This window comes from Saccopteryx bilineata, chromosome 4 (assembly GCF_036850765.1).
Source record: "Saccopteryx bilineata isolate mSacBil1 chromosome 4, mSacBil1_pri_phased_curated, whole genome shotgun sequence".
Classification (NCBI taxonomy): Eukaryota; Metazoa; Chordata; class Mammalia; order Chiroptera; family Emballonuridae; genus Saccopteryx; species Saccopteryx bilineata.
Window position 1 is genome coordinate 251,546,940 of NC_089493.1, and position 22,912 is coordinate 251,569,851.

At 39.1% G+C, this 22,912-nt stretch overlaps 1 protein-coding gene across 1 annotated transcript in view; it reads left to right on the forward strand.

Annotated features, from left to right (window-relative positions):
* HSD17B4 (hydroxysteroid 17-beta dehydrogenase 4) overlaps positions 1 to 22,912 on the forward strand; it is a 93,891-nt gene that overhangs the window by 7,973 nt on the left and 63,006 nt on the right. Inside the window, exons 3-8 of the mRNA XM_066274157.1 lie at positions 7,191 to 7,298; positions 9,779 to 9,838; positions 15,082 to 15,103; positions 15,208 to 15,254; positions 17,205 to 17,289; positions 18,940 to 19,127. Of these exons, the coding sequence (XP_066130254.1) occupies positions 7,191 to 7,298; positions 9,779 to 9,838; positions 15,082 to 15,103; positions 15,208 to 15,254; positions 17,205 to 17,289; positions 18,940 to 19,127 (510 nt within the window). The remainder of the gene's footprint in view (positions 1 to 7,190; positions 7,299 to 9,778; positions 9,839 to 15,081; positions 15,104 to 15,207; positions 15,255 to 17,204; positions 17,290 to 18,939; positions 19,128 to 22,912) is intronic.

The following is a 22,912-nucleotide window of genomic DNA, read 5'->3' on the forward strand; positions in this document are numbered from 1 at the left end:
ATTATTCTTGTGCATGTGTAATTTTCCATAAAAAAAAGTGGAAGCAGAGAGACCTGTTAAGTTATTGCAGTAATCACCATAAGAAATGGTGGTGATTTAGACAGGTGGTAGTGATGGAGGTGGTGGCACTGAGGTTAAATTTTATATATATTTTGAAGGTAGCTATGGTAAGATGTGCTGATTTGCTGATGTAATGGAAAGAGGGAGATAGAGTGGCCATTTACTGAGATAGGAAAGACTGAAGGTGGACCAGCTTGCAGAGACGAGACATTCCTGTTAGACTTTCAGATGGAAAGATTGAGCAGCAGGAGTGGAATATAGGACTTTGTAGTTGGGGGAACAGGTTGAAGTTATATAAGTCCAAATATTTTCAGTTTATAGATGATATTTAAAGCCAGGAGACTGGATCAGATTACCCTTATAGTGAGTACAGATAAAACAGTAATTTTTAGTCTTTCTCATCTCATGGCACATATAAATGAATTACTAAAATTCCGCAGCACACCAAAAAATATATTTTTTGCCAATCTGACCAAAAAAATAAAAAGGTATAGTTTGGATTGATTCACACAGGATAGTTATTGTTGCATTGGTTGTTATTTTCTTTATTTGACAATCTAAGAGAAAAGAGGTCAGGGCCCCTGACTAAATAGTCACATATTGTAAGTTTTTAAAATTCTTGCTGCACATTGGTTGAAAATCCCTGAGGTAAACAGAAGTCTGAGGACTGAACTCTGGGTGACTCAGTCTCTCGTTTTCTTCCATCTTTAAGGATGCCCTTGATAACTTCTTGTGTTGATACAAAGAAAATCAATGAAAAGGACCTGAGTTAAGACACTGCTGTCTAAACCACCACTTCATTTTGGAGTCCTTCAACTATTTATATTTTTTCTCGTGAACTTGGTGGACTATCTGGAAAAGATTTCTCGTGAGCTAGGATGATTGCATCTGTCTACCAAACGGCGAAGATGGGCTGACGGCTCTGTGTTTTCCCTGTTTTCCTCGGCTGTCCAGAAGCTTACGGTCAGCCTGACGCGTCTCCAGCTATAGTAGCGACCAGTGTGCTTTCAGAAGACTTGTCCTTCCCTGACAGAACATTTTGTCAATTTTTCTGTTCTTTAAGTCCCTGCACATGTATTTTGTATTTAAGTCACTTTAAATACTTTTGGTAGCAGTTAGAACATAAACAGAATCAAGGAAGAGATCCCTGTTGGGTCCACAGCTCTAAAATCAATGAAATTATTCGTAATGCTATTGTTTCCGATAGAAAAGTGTCAAAATGGGAAAAGGAATCACACATTGAAAATGGAAATGTCTAGAAAGACATCCAATGAATGGCTAATAGCAGTTACCACTGGGAGAGATTGAGGTAGGCAGTTGTAGAAAGGGGCATTCCGAGTTTGCATTTCTTAAAAACATAAAAATGGTAAATAACCTCTCTAAAAAATAAATACATTTATAATATAATATTGTCCTTATCCTTTTGTACACTTCTCGGATAACTTAGTACAAAGGATGTCTTACACATCAATACTTATATCTGATTTTGTAGAATTGGAAGCATTTTACTTCAGACATAAAAATAGCTTATAGCTATGTCATTGGTACAAACATTTGGTGACAAATCCTTGAATAACTATATGAACATGAGTATGTGTAAAGTTAGTTATAAAGTACTCTTCAAATGTAAAGCATTATAATATTACTCTGGATAATTTCGTGGGAAGTTGGAAACTGCTGTATGAGCAATTTCCCTCATTGAGCTACAGCAGTGATAGTCAACCTGGTCCCTACTGCCCACTAGTGGGCGTTCCAGCTTTCATGGTGGGTGGTAGCGGAGCAACCAAAGTAGAAATAAAAAGATAGATTTAATTATAGTAAGTTGTTTTATAAAGATTTATTCTGCCAAACTTAGCGAAAATTCGACATAAAGTACTTGGTAAGTAATTATTATTATATGCTTTAACTTGCTGTAACTCTGCTTTATAAATTTTATAAAGTAAAGTTACTTTCCTACTTTATAAATCACCATTACTGTGGAACCGGTGGGTGGTTAGAAAATTTTACTACTAACAGAGATACAAAAGTGGGCGGTAGGTATAAAAAGGTTGATTACCCCTGAGCTACAGCATAAAGAAGGAACTGCCTATAATAAATTGAAGCAGTGAAGCGAAGCCTTCAGGTAATGTTGACGCTCAGATAGTACCTCTGTTTTTCTCTCAACATGTCAGTAAAAGAATTTGTGATTTGCAATGCATATGACAAATAATTAAACTCTTTTTTTCAGGTAAGGACACTTCAAAATCTGTAAGAAGGACAAATTTCCCCAATAAAATGTGATTTTAACAGGAAGAACAATAAGAAATATAAATGGAGGACTTACAGATCTGTCACATTTTGGGATATTGTAATGGTTTCAACTGAAAAGGCTTTATCCTTAACTGTCATCATCTTACCATTTTTAGTACCTATTTAAAGCTATTTATAGTGCTGGCCGGGTAGCTCAGTTGGTTAGAGCATCTTCCCGATGAGCCAAGTTTGCAGGTCCCATTCCTGGTCAGGGCACATACAAGAACCAACCAATTATGGCATGAGTAATGGAACAAATTTTTTCTCTCTCTCCTCTCTCTAAAATTAATAAGTAAATCAAATAAATATTAAAGCTATTTGTTTGAGTGAGGTGGCCATTTTATCATTTCCTCTGTACTTTCCCCAAAGAAAACCGATCTTTTCTTTTCTTTTTTTTAGTAGAAATAGTTATCTTTTCAGAATAAAAGAAACTCGCTTACAGTATGAGAGAAGCAGATGGCATTGTAGTAGGCCAGGTACTAATCTGGATATTGACATTTTATACAGCCTTGGAACCTGGGACAACCTACTGCACCTTTCCAGAACTGTGTCCTCTTCTGTGAAAGTTGGAACATCTGTTATGCTAAACTCCTAGAAAGCCCTGTGGAGAACAAATGCAGCAGTGTAAATATGGGTCTTTGAAAATGCAGAGTAGACACGTACTGGTATATGGTGGTTATTTAAAAAATTATTTATTATTGTTAGAATTTTAAGCCATATATTTAAGTTTTTTTTTTTTTTTTTTTTTACAGAGACAGAGTCAGAGAGAGGGATAGACAGGGACAGACAGGAATGGAGAGATGAGAAGCATCAATCATCAGTTCTTCGTTGCAAGACCTTAGTTGTTCATTGATTGCTTTCTCATATGTGCCTTGACCGCGGGTCTTCAGCAGACCGAGTAACCCCTTGCTCAAGCCAGCAACCTTGGGTCCAAGCTGGTGAGCTTTGCTCAAACCAAATGAGCCCACGCTCAAGTTGGTGACCTTGGGGTCTTGAACCTGGGTCCTCGGCATTCCAGTCCGACACTCTATCCACTGTGCCACCACCTGGTCAGGCTAAGCCATATATTTAAATGGTAACAGTGTTACACAGTATTACTATTTCTCTTGCAAACAAAGAAATGTTTATCCAAGTCCTTCAGCATGTAACCAGTTTTTCTAGTTAAGGTTGTAATCCCTATAATTTAGCTCTGGTGATAATGGCATTACTGAATGGGGTCAGTGTTAATTTAATGCTCTCAATATAGCATCTTACCTTGAATAAAATCTATTCTGATACAGTTTCACAGCACATTATTGATCTCAATAAGTTAGTTACTCAGGCTTCAATGCTTACCTGTGTGGTTGCACTTTGACCAATTTCCACTTGGGGGTGGTGTTTTATTGCACAATAGAACAATTCTTAAATACTGCTTTTGTAATTTGCTTTTGAACTTCCCCTTCTTAGTTAAAAAGGGTCTTAAAGACTGTTAGCTGCATGTCTTCAAATCTTGATGTTTTTTGCTCGTTGCTTCCTGTCATTTGCATGGAAATGAACAATTAAGAGGAATTTAGTCTTGAATCTTACCACTTTTTAAAAAAAAATCTTTTGAGGGATACTATTAGCCTCTTTCTATTATTTTTTGTGTTTGCAGCATTTTTTACATACAGTAAGACTGATTAGACTATATTGATAGAAAAAATATATACCAGCCCACATTTTGAAAAACTTATTTCCTTAAAAAATAGTTAAGTAGAAACACATTAATTTAGCCAATTTTAAATATGGACGGGCATTTGCTGTTTCTCTGTATTATCTTTTTATCTCCTTTCCCACCCGGCCCTACTTGCAGCTCTCTTTCCAATCTAAAAAAGAAAAGAAGCCATTCTTCAGAAGAAAAAATACTTTGATTTTTTTCAGGTGTGGTAATCAATGACTATTAAAAGACTTTAAAACTTGGTATATGCCATCATGCCATTTATTATTTACTACTTTGTTATATTCCTAAAAAAATCTATGTAATAACCTTATAAAATCATCATTTTGCAATGCAGATTTTTGTCCCAAGTATTTAAAAATTTTTTCCCTAGTATTTCATATTCTATGTATTTTTCATTCATTTTTGCTTGTTATTTCATAAACTCTACCTTAAATTATTGTGTAGATTAACTTTGTTATCTGTCCCTGTTATTTAGTTACTGTATGCTAAAACTTACTGTGCAAGATTATAAATCTTGTAAGTTGTATCATTCTTATGAAACTATGTGTTTCTCTATAGATTTCCTTGCAAATAGTATATGCTCAATTAATATTTATATCTATATAATTGGTTATAGGCAGATGTTATGTGGTAAGTGTGGTCAGTTAAACATATAAAGATGGAGTATAAATTAGTGACTGAACACATAATAGTTCTGTATGTAATTTTGACCTTTTAAAAATAGGTTTATTTCTTTTATTGTAGACTGGCATAGTCTGTTTTATGAAAATTTATAATTTGCTTCTCTAATAGTTCAGTATAATTCTTGTTGTTCTTTGCCATTCCTGTAAACAAAGGTTTTCTTGACATGGAGAAGGTATTTCACATTGTTTTTAATCTTTTTTTTTTTTCTTTTTTTCTGAAGCTGGAAACGGGGAGAGACAGTCAGACAGACTCCCGCATGCGCCCGACCGGGTTCTACCCGGCACGCCCACCAGGGGGCGATGCTCTGCCCCTCAGGGGTGTCACTCTGCCACGACCAGAGCCACTCTAGCGCCTGAGGCAGAGGCCAAGGAGCCATCCCCAGCGCCTGGGCCATCTTTGCTCCAGTGGAGCCTTGGCTGCGGGAGGGGAAGAGAGAGACAGAGAGGAAGGAGAGAGGGAGGGGTGGAGAAGCAAATGGGCGCTTCTCCTATGTGCCCTGGCCGGGAATCGAACCCGGGTCCCCCGCACGCCAGGCCGACGCTCTACCGCTGAGCCAACTGGCCAGGGCCAATCTTTCTTTTTTTTTTTTTTTTTTTAAGAGAACAGTAGACAGACAGACTCCTGCATGTGCCCCAGCCAGGATCTTTTTTTTTTTTTTTTTTTTTTTTTTAAAGATTAAGCCCTGGCCAGTGGTAGAGCATCAGCTCAGCATGTGGATGTCCCAGGTTCAATTCTAGTCAAGACACACAGGAGGAGTGACCATCTGCTTCTCCACCCCTTTCCTCCTTTTCAACCCCCCCCCTCTGTCTCTCACTCTCTCTTCCCCTCCCACAGCCATGGATCTATCTATTCAAGCACATTAGCCTGGGGCACTGAGGATGGCTCCCTGGAGCCTCTGCCTCAGGCGCTATAAACATAGCTCAGTTGCCAAGCAACAACCTAAGATGGGCAGAGCATTGCTACTCTGTAGGGCAGTGGCATATCCCCTGCAGCAGTGGTCCCCAACCCCCGGGCCATGGACCGGTACCGGTCTGTGAGCTATTTGGTACTAGTCTGCAGAGAAAGAATAAATAACTTACATTATTTCTGTTTTATTTATATTTAAGTCTGAACGATGTTTTATTTTTAAAAAATGACCAGATTCCCTCTGTTACATCCGTCTAAGACTCTTGACGCTTGTCTCGGTCACGTGATACATTTATCCATCCCACCCTAAAGGCTGGTCCGTGAAAATATTTTCTGACATTAAACTGGTCTGTGGCCCAAAAAAGGTTGGGGACCACTGCATTACAGAGTAGCAATGCTCAGCCCATCTTAGGTTGTTGCTTGGCAACTGAGCTATGTTTATAGCGCCTGAGGCAGAGGCTCCAGGGAGCCATCCTCAGTGCCTCAGGCTAATGTGCTTGAATAGATAGATCCATGGCTGTGGGAGGGGAAGAGAGAGTGAGAGAGAGTGGGGGGGGGGGGGGGGGAGAGAGAGAGAGAGAGAGAGAGAGAGAGAGAAGGAGGGAAGGGGTGGAGAAACAGATGGTCGCTCCTCCTGTGTGTCTTGACTGGAATTGAACCTGGGACATCCACATGCTGAGCTGATGCTCTACCACTGGCCAGGGCTTAATTTTTTTTTTTTAACTGTGGGAAGAACACTTAATATGAGGTCTACCCTCTTAACAAACAGTAGTTCACTCTTTTTTTTTTCTTTTTTTTACAGAGAGAGAGAGAGAGAGAGAGAGAGGGATAGACAGGGACAGACAGGAGTGGAGAGATGAGACGCATCAATCATTAGTTTTTCGTTGAGCGTTGCAACACCTTAGTTGTTCATTGATTGCTTTGTCATATGTGCCTTGACCTTGGGCCTTCAGCAGACCGAGTAACCCCTTGCTCGAGCCAGCGACTTTGGGTCCAAGCTGGTGAGCTTTGCTCAAACCAGATGAGCCCGCACTCAAGCTGGCAACCTTGGGGTCTAGAACTTGGGTCCTCTGCGTCCCACTCCGATGCTCTATCCATTGTGCCACCGCCTGGTCAGACCAGTAGTTCCCTTTTATTCATGGCTTAACTCTCCAAAATTTCAGTTACTTGCCATAAACCCATCTGAAGCTATTAAATGGAAAATTCCAGAAATAAAAACACATCATTGTGTGTCTAATCTTAAAGTGATCTTTAGGTTTTTTTCTTCTCCTTCTTATTTTTTTTGCTAAACATGGGTTGAATCATGTTTTTTTTCTTTTTTAAAAATGCAAAGTTAAACATTTTATGAAAGACCTGTGTTTAAATAGTCTTATTACATCTATATTTAAAAATAAGGAGGTGTGTTTTGAATGTACATACCTAATGGTGTGTTTAGTAAGGTAAGGATGGGGTAGGATGGATTTTGGCAAATGACTAAAGAAATTAACACTATTAATTTTATTACTTTAAAGGTCTGGAAATGAATTCACATTTGTTCACTTTTGCATTGCAGTGAATGATTTAGGAGGGGACTTCAAGGGAGTTGGTAAAGGCTCTGCAGCTGCTGATAAGGTTGTTGAAGAAATAAGAAGGAAAGGCGGAAAAGCAGTGGCCAACTATGGTACGGTATTTGAAAGAGCTATACTGTTTAAAATTTTTTTTCTTCAACTGCTATTGCCCACATTAATAATCATTGAGCAAACATCTCTGCATTCCAGTATAATTATGAAATTAGATTTTATCTAAGTCAGACAAAGCTCTTTGGCTACATATTTTATATAGTATGTGAGAATTTTTAAAACTTTCGATGGAGATTATTTCACAAGTCTAACTTTTACTGTTTATCTAATATTTTTATTAATACGTACATGATATAATCAGTAAATTATTATAGATGCATATATGTGGAAGACAGAAACTGCAGGCCAAACTGTAAACAGGAGGCTGTGGTGTATTCCGAAAGGAAAGTTTATTTTAAAAGTGCCTGGATGCAAGTGGGCTGAGACTAGCAGAGGGTGTCAGCTCTGAGCTGCAGGAGGGAGCATCAGATATAGGGGTTACTGCAGGCGTTGGCTGGCTGGGGTTGCCTGCAACTGGACATGCCCAGATTAGCATATTCTGGTTTGTAGCCTTGGTTACAGACTGTCTCCCTTTGCCAACCCTCATGTTCCTTCCAATGGCCTTGTCCCAGGGACATTTCTCATAACCTTCTCTGGGTGGGGGAGTTGTTTAAGGGGAGGGAGTGGTTGGCTGAAGGAGATGCTTACTGAAGAAGTTGCCCTAGGGAGAAGTTGGGTGAGGGGAATTTGAGTTTTAAAGGGGCTCTGGATTTAAAGGAGCCCTGAACCTAAACCTAACAATATGAATACATTCTCATTTTTTAAAAACCTGTTTTAGCTAAAAGGTCCTATGTATTTTTATAGAATTACATTAAATTATTCTTTTTGAAATTGCTTAAAATTTTTTTAATGTAACATATAAAAAGTCAAAAACCCCCTTCTATACTCAGCCTCCATATTTCATTATGCATAAGTAATCATTGCTATATGTAACTTCCTTATAAAACCTTAAGAGTCAAAGTTAGGCATTAAAGTGAAGTGAAATGAAAAACAGCAAATATGACCTTTATGTTTCATATATAAATTCTAATAATATTTGTAAGGAAACCTCTTGAATAGATTTACTTTAAAAAACTAATGCTTACTGATTTTTTGCAAATTAGATTGTTTTTATGGGCAAGGGATTAACAACTAAGATTACCAGTGACTTCATTTTGAAATGTTAGAGGAAAGGAAATAAGATAAGATTTCTTTTGAGTGTTTGAGGGAATGAGACAGACTTTTAGTATCTTCTTTCCACATTAAGAATCTAAAAAAATATTTTCAGCTTTTTTGAAAAAAATTTTGGGGTTTAAAAAACTGTTTTATAATGATAAAAATTCTAGACCCTCCCTCATACTCAAGTTTTGATATGCAACCTTTATCAGTCAGGATTCAGTCAGGAAAATGGAAGCCCCTCTAGATTTTCTAGGTGTGAGGGCTTTAATAGGGAGAGTGAGAGGCTTACATAGCCATTGGGAGGGCTGGAGAGGTGCATGTCGGGGAAACTGCCAGCTCACCCTGCAGCGGGCGGCTCTCAAGAGCTCAACAGGCTGTGCTGCCGACTTAACATCTTCCCACGAGACTGCCTGCGTCTGCAGGCTTCTCCTGCTCTCCCACGCCTATGATTATCTCTTTTTGGCACATCTAACTCAGGACTGGATGGGTCCTCCTGCAATCTCAGAGATAGAAAGAGGCAGTGCTGATGTTGAATCCACAGCTGACCATTTCACACACAGCTCTGGGGATGTGAACCCTTTCTCTCAGCTGATTAGCAGAAATTATGAAGACATACTATTTTGTCAAGCTTTATTTTTTGTGGTTAGTATTACAAAAATAGTAGGTTTTCTTTTCCATTTGTAGTTATATAGTGTTGAACATGCGTTTTCAAATTAAATACGCACCTTCTCCCCCCCCCCCCCAAATCCTGATTTGCATCCTTAAGGAACCGTACCTGAGGGGCTATTTGAAATTAAATATACGGGGTGGGGCAAAAGTAGATTTATATTGTTCATGTGGACAATAATACAATAATGAATTCATCATAATATGAGGACAAACTCTGTTTTGCATGCTCACGACTATAAATGTACTTTTGCCCTGCCTCGTGTGTAAATGAACCCTCAGTTTGTTGGAATAGCCACATTTCAAGCACTCATGCCACATGTGGTCAGTGGCTGCAGCGTTGGCACAGACACAGGACATTTTTATGTTCATAGAAAGTGATGTGGACAGGGCTGTTTTAGACAGTATTTGCCAAATATGTCCTTTTACACCCCCCCCTTTTGGGGGTAGGTTAAAGAATTATCTTAGGGGCTAAATTTCTTTTGTAATATTAGATCGTCTATACTGTGATTTATTATGTACCTGAAATATAAATGTGTTTTTCTTGTAAATAAGTTCTGTTGAGTGAATAGTATTTGTTGTGTGCTTTGATCCATAGAGTTTAGAAATCGTTTTGAGAGATACCACTGAAGTTTTGTATACTTTTCCTTTCCCTCAGATTCAGTGGAAGCAGGAGAGAAGGTTGTGAAGACAGCGCTGGATGCTTTTGGGAGAATAGGTGACGTTTCTTTGCATTTGTGGTACTAATAGAATAGTTACTGCCTTCCTAAGGAAATATCTTTCATTTCACTTTTGTTTCCTGAAAACTTCATCTTTCTTGATAATTCTTTCTTGATGATCAAGTATTTAGGTTTGTTTTACAAATTGATTACTTTACATAACCTGTCTTATTTCACAAAGGACTTGAGGTGTGACAGTTTTCTGTGTTTATGGGTTGTTTGTTTTATGTATTTCTACACTTTAAGAGCTTCTAAAAAACTTACAATCATTCTCTCAGTTCCTTTTTAAGAGAGAGCCATACTCTAAGGTTAATGTAATTCTTTGAAAGCAAAGTTATAAAATAGTAAGAAAACTAACACATTATTAATTTCATATTAAATATCACTCACCTTGTGCCTGTGTAAGGATAAACTGTCCACTTCTATACAAGTCTTGCTCACAGTGTTTTACATAATGACTGCTTAGGTAGTGATGATGACACGAAATGTCTCATACAGTTCTTGCCATATATTTTCACACAGATACATATACAACAGATAAGTTTATTAACTGTATTACGATATGGGGATTATTTGCTGTTCATTAAGTGGAAGTGGACCATCATGAAGGGCTTCCTCCTCATCTTCCTGTTGAGTAGGCTGAGGAAGAGGAGGAAGAGGAGGGGTTGATCTTGCTGTCTCAGGGGTGACTGAGGCCAAGGAGGTAGAAAGGGAGGCAGGAGAGGCAGGCACACTGAGTGGAACTTTATGGAAATACATCATAATTTCTGTCTGTTTTGCATTTTCATTTCTTTAAAAATATTCTACATGGTGCCATCCTTCTTCCACCATTTGCTTTAGTTTCAGTGCCCATATCATTGAAGGGTTTATGTGGCCATAGCAGTCAAGGCAGTCTTCAGTAAGTGGAGCCTTCCGTAGATTGTCTGATGTCAGTTTGTTGTCTGGCACTCCTTTTTTTACATCTTCTTCCTCGCTGTCTGGTGTTGGTTCAGAAGCAATGCCATGAAGTTGTCTTCTGTGTTTTCCTCTGGCATGGTGTCTTTTAGCTCTTGAATTTCTCTAAGATCCGTATCTTGAAATCCTTCCCTACCCACCCTGCAGCCTTTTTAGCCATATCCACAACTTCTTACATGGTTTCCTTGGTCAGCTCTGTTGTAAAACCTCTGAAGTCATGGACAACATCTGGATGTAGTTTTTTCCAGCAGAATTTATTGTTTCAGGCTTGATGGCTTTCAACAGCTTTCTCTATAACAACAATGGCATAGTCAGTGGTGTAATCCTTCCAGACTTTCATTTTGTTCTCTCTATTGGTGTTTTCTTTCATAGCATTGACAGTCTTTTTCATAGAGTACTATGTATAATGAGCTGTACACATTAAGGTTGACATTATGTTAGGAAGCAAGTAGACCACTCCATCAGCTTCATTGTTGAACTCATGGGGTTCTTGGTGGCAAGGGGCATTATCTAATACTCAAAGAACTTTAAAAGGTAGTTCCTTACTGGCAAGATACTGCCTGACTTCAGGGACAGGTGTCAAAACCAATCCAGAAAAAGGGTTGTTATTGTCCAGGCCTTCTTATTGTACAACCAAAGCATTGGCAGCTGGTGTTGCTCTTTTCCGTCAAGGCCTGGTGTGTAGCAGCATTGCAGGTAAGGGAGGTCCTGATGGCTGACTGCATTTGCACAAAGCAGTAGTTAGTTATCCCTTCCCGCCTCAAATTGTGGTGTTCATTTCTCTTCCTTACTAATAAGTGTCTTTTGTGGCATTTATTTTTTCCAGAATAGAGCGCTTGAATTTGCATTAAAAATCTGTTCAGGCAGAGATCCTTTCTTGTCAGTGATTTTCTTAATGGTGTCTGGGAACTTGCCTGCTGCCTCTTAGTTGACAGAAGCTGCTTCTGTTATCTTGTCATTTTTTAAGCCCAACCTCTTTCTAAATTATCAAACCATCTATTGCTGGCATTAAATTCTACAGCTTTAGATCCTTCATCTTCCTTTTGCTTTGAGTTGTCATATAATGCTTACTTTTTCTCAAGTCATATTAATGTCTACAGCCATGCCTTTCTTATAGCAATTCCACACCCACATAAAAGCTGCATTTTCAATATGAGATAAAATGATATTATGCAAAAAGTGAAAAGTTTTCATGACTGCTGGCATAGCTACAGTGATGGCTTCATGAATTTCCTTTATTCGTTTCCATGGTCCTTGTGTTGGATTCATTTATCTTGAAGTGCAGGCAACCACACATACAGCTCTCAATTTATGGTACATAATAAGCAATTCATCTTTTTATTTTTTTTTAATTTAAGACAAGGAATATTTTATTCAAACCCATCAGAGAAATGAACAGGTTGGGCTGTAACAAAGCATCATGTTTTAAAATATAGGCCAGTGATTGTATATTAGAGTATACATTGCTACATACAGATTAACTGATCAGACCACAAGTTTTTTTTTTTGTATTTTTCTGAAGCTGGAAACGGGAAGAGACAGTCAGACAAACTCCCGCATGCGCCCAACCGGGATCCACCTGGCACGCCCACCAGGGGCAACGCTCTGCCCACCAGGGGGCGATGCTCTGCCCCTCCGGGGTGTTGCTTTGCCGCAACCAGAGCCACTCTAGCGCCTGGGGCAGAGGCCAAGGAGCCATCCCCAGCGCCTGGGCCATCTTCGCTCCAATGGAGCCTCTGCTGCAGGAGGGGAAGAGAGAGACAGAGAGGAAGGAGGGGGTGGGGGTAGAGAAGCAAATGGGCGCTTCTCCTATGTGCCCTGGCTGGGAATCGAACCCGGGTCCCCCGCACGCCAGGCCGACGCTCTACCGCTGAGCCAACCAGCCAGGGCCTAGACCACAAGTTTTTAATGTTTAAAACAATAAGCTTGCCTGACCTGTGGTGATACAGTGGATAAGACGTTGACCTGGGTCGCTAATTTGCAGTTCCAGGCTTGCCTGGTCAATGCACATATGAGAAGCAGAGTTGATGCTTCCTGCTCTTACCCCCAACTTCCCTTCTCTTTTTCTCTCTCTCTCTAAAAATCAATCAATAAAAAAAAAATCTTAAAAACAAAAATCAATAAGCTTCCCTATTAAAGCAATACCTTGGTGACATTTTAACTTTATTCCTCTCCTTCCTCACCCTTTCCTTCAACAGAGTCAACACCAGCCACCTCATAACCCTTTCAGGGACAGCCACGTCCTCATGGGCTTCAGAGAGCTCTCCTTCCCCGTATCCTCACCAACATGCAGTGGGCAAAGGCACACGTGGCATGCATCAGTCACACTGTGGTCCAGGCGAGCCCCGGCCTCAGCACTAGCCGCAGGGTTGCTCAGCGTGCACACAGCTTGCTGTGTTTTGTCCTGGTCTCCACCTGGTACCATGGTGGGAGGCTGGTATTTAAAGCTAACTTTGGAGCCAGCGGGGTACCAGTTCACAGACTGGATGGCATGTTTGGTCTTGATGGTGGCAGCGGCAGCATTGGCAAGTTTGGGAGCCACATCACCTCAGTACAAGCAGCACCTGGTTGTCTGGCTCAAAGCACATGCTGATGATCCCTGCTCCTTGAGAACACTTCCAGCATCACTAGTGGCACTTTATGTGGGTCCCATGCTGTTAATTTAGGTTTATACCACTGCACTAAAAAATGAAAAATACAGAAACATCAGAGATCACTCTTTATTGCTCTGTGCAGTTTGCTGAGGAGAGGAATTTCTCATGCAGAGCAGTTAGCATCACATGGCACTTGTATTTTTCCATTGATTTGAGAGAGAAGAGGAGAGAGAGAGAAAGAGAGGAAGGGAGAGAGAGAAGCACTGACTCACTATCTGCTTAGTTGTGCATTCATTGGTTGCTTCTTGTATGTGCCCTGACCAGGGATTGAACTTGCGACCTTGGTGTGTTAGCACAACTCTCTGCCCACTGAGCAACCTGGCCAGGGCCCATCACATGGCATTTTAAGCAGATAACTTGTGTACTTGAGGTCACTGCAATAGAAACAGGAGGTGGCTGGAAAATTATCGTGGTAGAACAGTATATACTACAGTTAAATTTATGCAGTTATTTAATACTGCATTTTTACAGTTGTTTGCATTTCTCCACTGTGAATGGCACCACATGTGGCATGCGTCTGTTGTGTTTTTTGTTAAATTTTAACTTTTTGTAATACACGTATATATTTTATAGTAATGATAAAAATAGACTACTAGTAGTTACACATATTTTATGTATACATGACATGCCTAACTTTTTCTTAAAACACTTGATATTTCTAGATTATGTGATTTGTCTGCAAGTTTTTTCACATTGCTCCAAATATCCAAATTTTTTTCCAATATATTTATTGAAAAAATATCCACATATAAATGGATCTGTACTGTTCAAATCTATGTTGTTCAAGGATCAACTGTGTAATAAAAATCTTAATTTTAGAGGAGTACTTCCAATGTATTGTTCAGTCCACTCTTCTCTAGATAATCTTCCTGGTCTAGTTTTACACATTTTAAATAAGAGATTGATTTTTGAATTATAGAGAGAAGCGTTAGTGCACATAAGCCCAACGTGTTTACATTCTGAAAATGTTAATCTTTTGTAATTTGAACGTACTCCCCTTTCTTTTTGTCTAGCATATTTATTTTTCTAGCAATGTTTGAGCTCATAAGAGACATGTTTGCATATATCTGACAGAGGGGTAGAGACCACAAAGGTGTGAAGACGTAGGCTGAAAATAGCTACATGATGATGATTCACCTTAAAAAATGATTTCTTTTCATCAGAAGAATACAATTATATGTTAAGATAATACATCCCTTCTAGCTCTAATGGTTTTCTTTCTGGGCTTTTGACTTTAGAGTGGGAAGGAAAAATATTTTAAGCTTTTAACTTTCTGAGTGAATTTTGAGGTTAAATGGGGAATGGCTTGTAGTTACCTCTGAATCCTCAGAACCTAAGAGTTGTGCAATAGCTAATTCTATACATAAACTGATAGAATTTCAGCAGAAGGTAGAGGCGAAAAAATTTAGATAGGTAAGTTTGAGAGCAAAGCACTCAAGCCATGCTTCCTGTGGTTTTATAAATGAGATTTTGTTTTGCTATAGGTGTAAAATTTTGTTCTGATAGCTCTCTTTATCAGTTATATAAACACTTTTGCTTGGGGAGAAACTAATTTGGAAATACATGTAAATTGTTAGCAAATGCAAATTAATGTTTGCTTATATATTTGTGACTTGAATCTTTTTATATTGCAGATATTGTGGTTAACAATGCTGGGTGAGTATTTCTTTTCTCATTTTTAGTAATGTGCATGCAAAGTTTTTTTTTAAGTGTATGCTTCCTCCCCTCCCACCGCAATTGACATAATATTTTTTTTTTAGAATCCTGAGGGACCGTTCCTTTGCTAGAATAAGTGATGAAGACTGGGGTAAGTTGTTTTTAATATATGTCTCTGGAACATACCTATCCACTTAGCATTTTAATTTTTATAAATTTATACATTTATGGAAAAACTTGCTTTTATCTACTGCTAATGTAAGCGATGAATAAGCTTTGTAACTGAAAATGATGAACACGTGGAAATTTTTTTTGCAATGTAAAAAAAAGCCTATATTTTTAACATTTGAGAAATTAAAAAAAATTTAAATCAGTTGTCAGAAGTTATTCAAAAGGACTTTGTACCTTTCGATTTGTTTCCCCCTTTTTTTTCCTTGAGAAGTTGCCAGCACTTTCTAGCAGTATTAACTCTCTCTGACAGCCTTCAGCACACGTGTCTGACTGTGTGAGTCCTATTTCAGGAGTAAGAGCAGGTCATGGAAGGGAGCTGGGGGCACTAGAAGTGATGGAGGTCTTGGTAGTGGGTGGGAAAAACCAAGATGGAATTTTTTTTTTTCCCGAAGTTGGAAATGGGGAGGCAATCAGACTCCCACATGCGCCCGACCGGGATCCACCCGGCACGCCTACCAGGGGGCGATGCTCTGCCCCTCTGGGGTGTCGCTCTGTTGCAACCAGAGCCATCCTAGCGCCTGAGGCAGAGGCCACCGAGCCATCCTCAGCACCCGGGCCAACTTTGCTCCAATGGAGCTTCGGCTGCAGGAGGGGAAGAGAGAGACAGAGAGGAAGGAGAGGGGGAGGGGTGGAGAAGCAGATGGGTGCTTCTCCTGTATGCCCTGGCCGGGAATCGAACCTGGGACTCCTGCACGCCAGGCCGACACTCTACCACTGAGCCAACCGGCCAGGGCCAAGATGGAATTTTGAGACTTCTAATAAATAGAAAAATTTTCCACTAGGAATGCCACATTGGAAAGATTAAGTTTAGATGAAAAAATCACAGTTATGAAAAACCTGTTTTCTATTTGTTCTTCTTTGCTCTTACTGCCTCTGGCCATCAGAACTACAGCAAACAATGGTGGTTGAGACAGTGGCAGGCCTGATAACTGAGGTGAAATATATCATTGTTCGTAGTGTGTGCTTCTGGAGAATATTACTGGAAGTTCTTTTGGAAGAAGCAAACTATCTTTGTGACTTAGATTAAGCAAAGAAGGGCTTTTAGTTTCCTCTTCCCTTGTAATAATTAGGGTAAAAAAGAAGCTGAGAAAGATAAGATTTGTTGGCAAAGAGGGCTTATGTTGGCGCTTTCCTCTGACCTCTGGTTGGGCTCTGAGGTCACCTCCTCTGGTTTCATCCTAAGCGCAACACTCCTAACACCCCCCCCCCCCCCCCCCCCCGCCAACATCCCTTTTTTCGCTCTTACATTATTTTTCTAATATATGCAGGAAATCATTTGATGAGGCCCCAGATTGAGACAAAAATAAGAATGTTTAAAACTTAATACTTAAAATAATCAAATTAAATCTAAATAAATTGAGTTAAAAAATTAAATCTAGAGGTTTACGTCTATTTAAAGTATTCCTCAGGTTGTCTGTTCATTAGATTGTCATCTCTAAAAACAGATAAGATTCTCTCTCTTCCTCTCCCCTCCCTCCCTTCTTCCATTTTCTCCCCATCTCTCCTTAATTCTCACTCATTTACAAACCTTGGGGAAAATAGAGATGTGGGGATATACTGAGCATTCTGTAAAGATTTCTTGATGATGGACTGTGTAGTTTATATTTATGCTTTAACTAATGTTTGTGTTTGTCCCAACTATATATGTAAAATTTTCAGATGTTTGTATTAGTGAATTTTTATATGAAGTAAGCATAAATTAACAAAGGCAAAAATGTTTACTCAGAGAATCATGGGACAATAGTTGACTTTGAATGCTAAGTATAAAATGAGCATCTGTTTATAAGTAAATCATTGCTTATGTTGATTCTGAGACAATTCTATTGGACTTTTTGACAAAGTATATAATAAACATAATTTTTGGTTTTAGATATAATCCACAGAGTACATTTGCGGGGCTCATTCCAGGTGACCCGGGCAGCATGGGATCACATGAAGAAACAGAAGTTTGGAAGGTAGAGTTGCATATGGCTTTCAGGGGGGAGTAGAGATGTGTGTGGGTTCTTGTGCAGAGGGAATGGTCATTGTTTTGGCATTGAGGAAAACATTTTTGGATATGAGTAGGTCATTTAGTTACAGATTAGCTGAGCTGAACAACTTTCTATATTTTTTTCGCCTCCTACTTTTCATTATTAAGGATTTTTCTGCTGTTCTGATAGTTTAGCAGTACAGATTTTGAGGGCTTAGCTGTACTTTGTAACCAAAATATCATTTTGTGTCTCCAGTGAGCAACTAGGGAGAGATGAGCGGCTGTTTCCCGCTTGTTAGTACTTGGGAAATGTGAGTTAGTCTTTATAAACTGTTTAGGAACTGTGGGACTCCCCTGGTTGTGACTTTGTGAGTGACACAGGCGTGGTAGAGCCGATGAATGAGTGAGATTGGGTCAGATTATGAGATGATACTGTTTTAGTTGGAGGTATTTAATGTTATCTGGAAATGGATGGAGAGGGTCAAAGTAGTGAGAACTAAAGAATTAGAGCTGTTTTATCTAATATATCTTACTAAAATTTTTAGTTACATATTGCCAGTTTATTTTATGTTTATAAATATTTATTTATTTTTTCAATGGATAATTGATGTGCAGTCTTACACTTGAATTTATTTGGTTCTGACCTAAGATTTTTTTTTTTTAAATAAATTTTTATTAATGTTAATGGGATGACATTAATAATTCAGGGTACATATATTCAAAGAAAACATGTCTAGGTTATCTTCTCATTAAATTATGTTGCATACCCCTCGCCCAGAGTCAGATTGTCCTCTGTCACCCTCTATCTGGTTTTCTCTGTGCCCCTCCCCCTCCCCCTAAATCTCTCCCTCCCTCCCTCCTGCGTCCTCCCTCCCCCCACCCCTGGTAACCACCACACTCTTGTCCATCTGACCTAAGATTTAAAAAAAAAAAAAATTTTATTTATTGATTTTAGCAAGAGAGAAAGGGAAAGAGAGAGACAGAAGTATCAGTCTGCTCTTCTAGGTGCCCTGAGCGGGGATCAAACTGGCAACTTCTGTGCTTGGTGACAATGCTTTAACCAACCAAGCTATCTGACCAGGGTGACCAGGGAGTCTTTTTTTTTTTTTAAGAGGAGGGGAGATAGATAGACTCCCACAAGCACCTGGACGGGGATCCATCCAGCAGCCCCATCAGGGGCTGATGCTCGAGTACCAAGTTATTTTTAGCACCTGAGGCTGACATGCTTACACCAACTGAGCTATCCTCAGCATCCAGGGCCGTACTTGAACCAATTGAGACACTGACTGTGGGAGGAAAAAGGGGTGAGAAGAAGATGGTTGCTTTTCTTTTGTGCCCTGACCAGGAATCAAACCTGGGACCTCTATACACCAGGCAATGATCTATCCTACTGATCCACTGGCCAGGACCAGGGATTCTTTTTAAAAGAGTTATATCTTGTAGTTGAATTTTGAGAGATTACTTTTATTATTAATATTATTTTAAATACATAATTCATGACTATAAGAACCTAATTATAGTATATGGAGTTGTTTCTTGACAGGTGTAATAGTACCAAGAAAAAAAAAAGGCTCATAGAGTTGCAACATTATCAAAACATACAAAAGATGACATTGGGGATTGATTTTCCTTTTAGGATCATTATGACTTCATCAGCTTCAGGAATATATGGCAACTTTGGCCAGGCAAATTATAGTGCTGCAAAGCTGGGTCTTCTGGGCCTTGCAAATACTCTCGCAATTGAAGGCAAGAAAAACAACATTCATTGTAACACTATTGCCCCTACTGCTGGATCACGGATGACCCAGACTGTCATGCCTGATGGTAAGTAGCTTAGATTTTTCAGTACTGTTACCCACAGATCTGTGTGAAGTGAGCTTTGCTAAAGTTTTTATTTTTCTGAATAGTTAAAAATTATTTTTTTTACAGTTTCAAAAAGCATTATGTATAATATGTGTTCATTATAGAAAATTTAGAAAAGCACAAAGGAAAACAATTAAAAAGTAGCCATAATTCTACACACTGAGATACACTTTCATTCTGTATTGGTACATATATAAATTAAAAAATTTTTTTTTTACAGAATGAGATAATAGCATTAGTACTGTTTTACAATAATAAGAACTTTTAAGAATAATTAATAAGGCTATTAGTCTGTTGGTTATTTAGTAGCATGCTGTTTAGTCGCTATGTGTTTGCATTTTCTCTACTTTATTCTTGTAATTGATTTCTAGCTTCATGCTGTTATGGTCAGAAATTATACTTGATATGATTTCAGTATTCTTGAATTTATTAAGGCTTGCTTTATGGCCACACGTGACCTATCCTTGAGAATGTTCTATGTGCACTAGAAGAGTTTATGTATGCTGCAGTATTGGGATGTAAAGTTCTGCATATTATCTATGAAGTCCATCTGATATAATATGTTGTATAAGTCCAGTGTTTCCTTGTTGGTTTAGTAGTGATGAACTTCTTTAGTTTTAGCTCCTCTGGGAAACTTCTCCAGTTCTAAGTGATAACCTTGCCCTGTAGATATTCTTGGTTATAAGTTTTCTCCCACTCTTCCTTCTGGCTTGTAAAGTTTCTACTCAGTAATCAGCTGATAGTGTTATGGGGTTTCCTTTGTATGTAACAAGTAATTTTTTCTCTTGCTGCCTTTAATTTTCTATTTTTATTTTTAACTTTTTCCATCTTTAGATTCATGTTGTTTAGGACTTTCTGTGCTTCATGAACCTAGATATCTGTTTCCTCCCTCAGGTTAGGGAAGTTCAGTGACTATTTCTTCAAATAAGTTTTCACTTCTTTCTTTTGCCCCTTCTGGGACCCCTATAATGTGAGTGTTAGTATTCTTGTTGTTCTAGTGGTCTCTTAAACGATACTAATTTCTTCTATTTGCAGCTCTGTTTGGGTGATTTCCACTATAATGTCTGATCTATTCTTCTGTATCTACCAGTCTGTTAATTCCCTCTAGTTTATTTTTTTCTTTCAGTTGTATTCTTCAGTGCTGATTGTTTTTTTTTCTTAATATTTTTTCTTTGTTGAAATTCTTATGTTTCTCATTCTTCACCTTTAGTTCAGTGAGTATCTTTATGACCATTACTTTGAACTCTTTCAAGGTAATGAACTTTTGATCAGGTAAATAAATTACTTATCTTCATTTCATTAGTGGCTTTGTCTGGGGTTTTATTTTATTCTTTTGTTTGGAATGTGTTTCTCTATCTCCTCATGTTGTTTGCCTTTCTGTGTTTGTTTCTATGAATTAGGTGAAACAACTAGTTCTTCCAGTCTTGAGCAAGTCGCCTTGCATAGGAGTGATCCCTGTATAGGCTGTGTGTGCCAGGTGGTTTTGGCAGACTGACTAGAACCGGAGTAGGCATAGTTCTGGGAGTCCCAGGATGGGCTGCGTGGGGGCCATCTTGGTGGGGTGGCTGGAGCTGGGGTGGCGTGGGTGTGTGGGTTGTCCTGAGAGCTCTGTGCTGGAGACGCCCTGATGGGATGGCTGGAGCCACAGTGAGTGTGAGCCTGGGGGGCCAGGGGTGTACTGTGTTGTGGTTGCTTTGGAGGATGGCTGGAGCTGGGCATGTACCGCTGGGGCTGCCTTGGCAGACAACTAGTTATGGAGGAGGCACAGGCTGGGGGTGACCAGGGCTGACTCAACAGTTCTACCCTGGCAGGATGGTTGGTTCAGACTTTTGGTTGGGAGAAGGGGACCCTGGACACTCTTCACTTGGGGCATCTTTTGGGGATGGCTGGAGCTTGTATGGGCCAGGGACTCAAGGATCGGTGGAATAGCCTTGGCAGGCAGCTAGAGTGTCTCGACCATGCTCCTTCTCATGCTATTAGGTGGAGAGGTAATAGAAAAATGGTGCTCTTTGGTACCTCTGATCCTGGAGAGAGTTCCAGCAATTCTCCACCCATCTGGCAGACTTTCTAGGATTTGTAAATGGATTTCTTTCACATGTAGCCTAGGTGTCCTTTAAGTTGTTGTTTCTTGCTGTCGTGCAGGGTGGATGAGTCAGCGTGCAGGCCCCTCAGTGATATCTCTCATTGCCGTAGCTCGTTATCTCCCCTGCTCTGTGTGTCCCTTTCTCGCTGTTGGACAGACTGCTCCGTCAGCCTCAGGCCTTCCGGAGGACTTGCTTCCTATGCAGGTGTCAGTTTGGTGTGTTAATGGGAGGAGGTGAGTTCAAGATCTCTCTCTGTCATCCTCTTGGATCCCTATTTTCATTTTTACTTTTTATAGCTTATGAAAAGCTGAAAATTAATTTTGCCCCAGAGTTTTTTTTCTCTTCCTCTGAAATACTCAAAGGCTATCAAAGGAATCATTTGTTAAAACACCAGATGTTATGACTAACGTGTGGAGACATCTGCAGTTTTTTTTCCTTAGAAATATATTTGATAAGTGGAAAGTAAAGTATGTAACTTGAATGTTTCTTATGTGAAATGAAACATAATCCTGGACTGCATAGCTATGAACTTACTTCCTAAGCTGTATTAGTTATTTACTCTATGTGATAAATTACTCTAAAATTTAGTGGATTTTAAAACATTTATTATCTCACGGTTTCTGGGGTCAGGAGTCTTCAGTGGTTTAGCTGGGAATTTCTGGTTCTGGGTCTATAATGAGGTTTTGTTGAAGATGTTTGCTGGCACTACAGTCATCTGAACTCTTGTCTGGGTCAGAGGATCCACTTCCAAGCTCTCATACATGCACATGACAGTTATCAGGAGGCAGTCCTTCCTTCCTAGTTTTTGTCTGGAGACCTCAGTTTCTCATCATGTGAGTTTCTCCATTGGACTACTGCTGATATGGCAGCTGGCTTCCCCCAGAGCTAATACAGTTTGAAAGAGAGAAACCCATCCACACAGGAAGTTGCAGTATCTTTTAATTTCAGAAGTGACATACTATTACCTCTGTTCTGCTCTACTGGTCACAGAGAACAATGCTGGGGCATTATGGGTGGGGACTATAAAAAGGGGTGAATAAGAGGAGATGAGGATCATTGGGGCCATCTTGAAAACTAGCTGTCATGCAACCCAAAGTCAGGGCATTACCAATAACTTGCATCTGTCTTTGTTACCCTTTCATCCCAACCCCTTGTTTCCCCAAGATGTAGTCACTTAAAGAAAATGGTTATCATTTCCTTGCCATTTTTTCTTAAAAAATATTTAAAAATATTTAAATATTTGTTAAAATATTTAAAAGTAATAAATATGTTGCTAAAAACCCTGTATTGTTTGGTTTTCTTATTTTGATATTCACAAATCATAATATATTGTATTTTGGGGGGAATTTCTAGTTTTTATATAATATTTCTAAGATTAGTTTGTATTATGTGTAGCTATACTTCTTTCATTTTTATAATTGTATAATAGTTGCATAATAGTCTATTATGTGGATTTATCTAATGCTTATAAATGGACATCGGGGTTTATTTCCAATTGACTTGCTTTTTTGAACAGGGTTACCATTCTTTTTTTTTTAAACAATGTTTCCATTCTTGTTCATGTATCCGGAACAAGAATATTTCTAGGTTGTCTACTTAGAAGTAAAATTGCTGAGTTTTATGTACAATATATAAATGGTAAACTTGATATAATACTAGGTA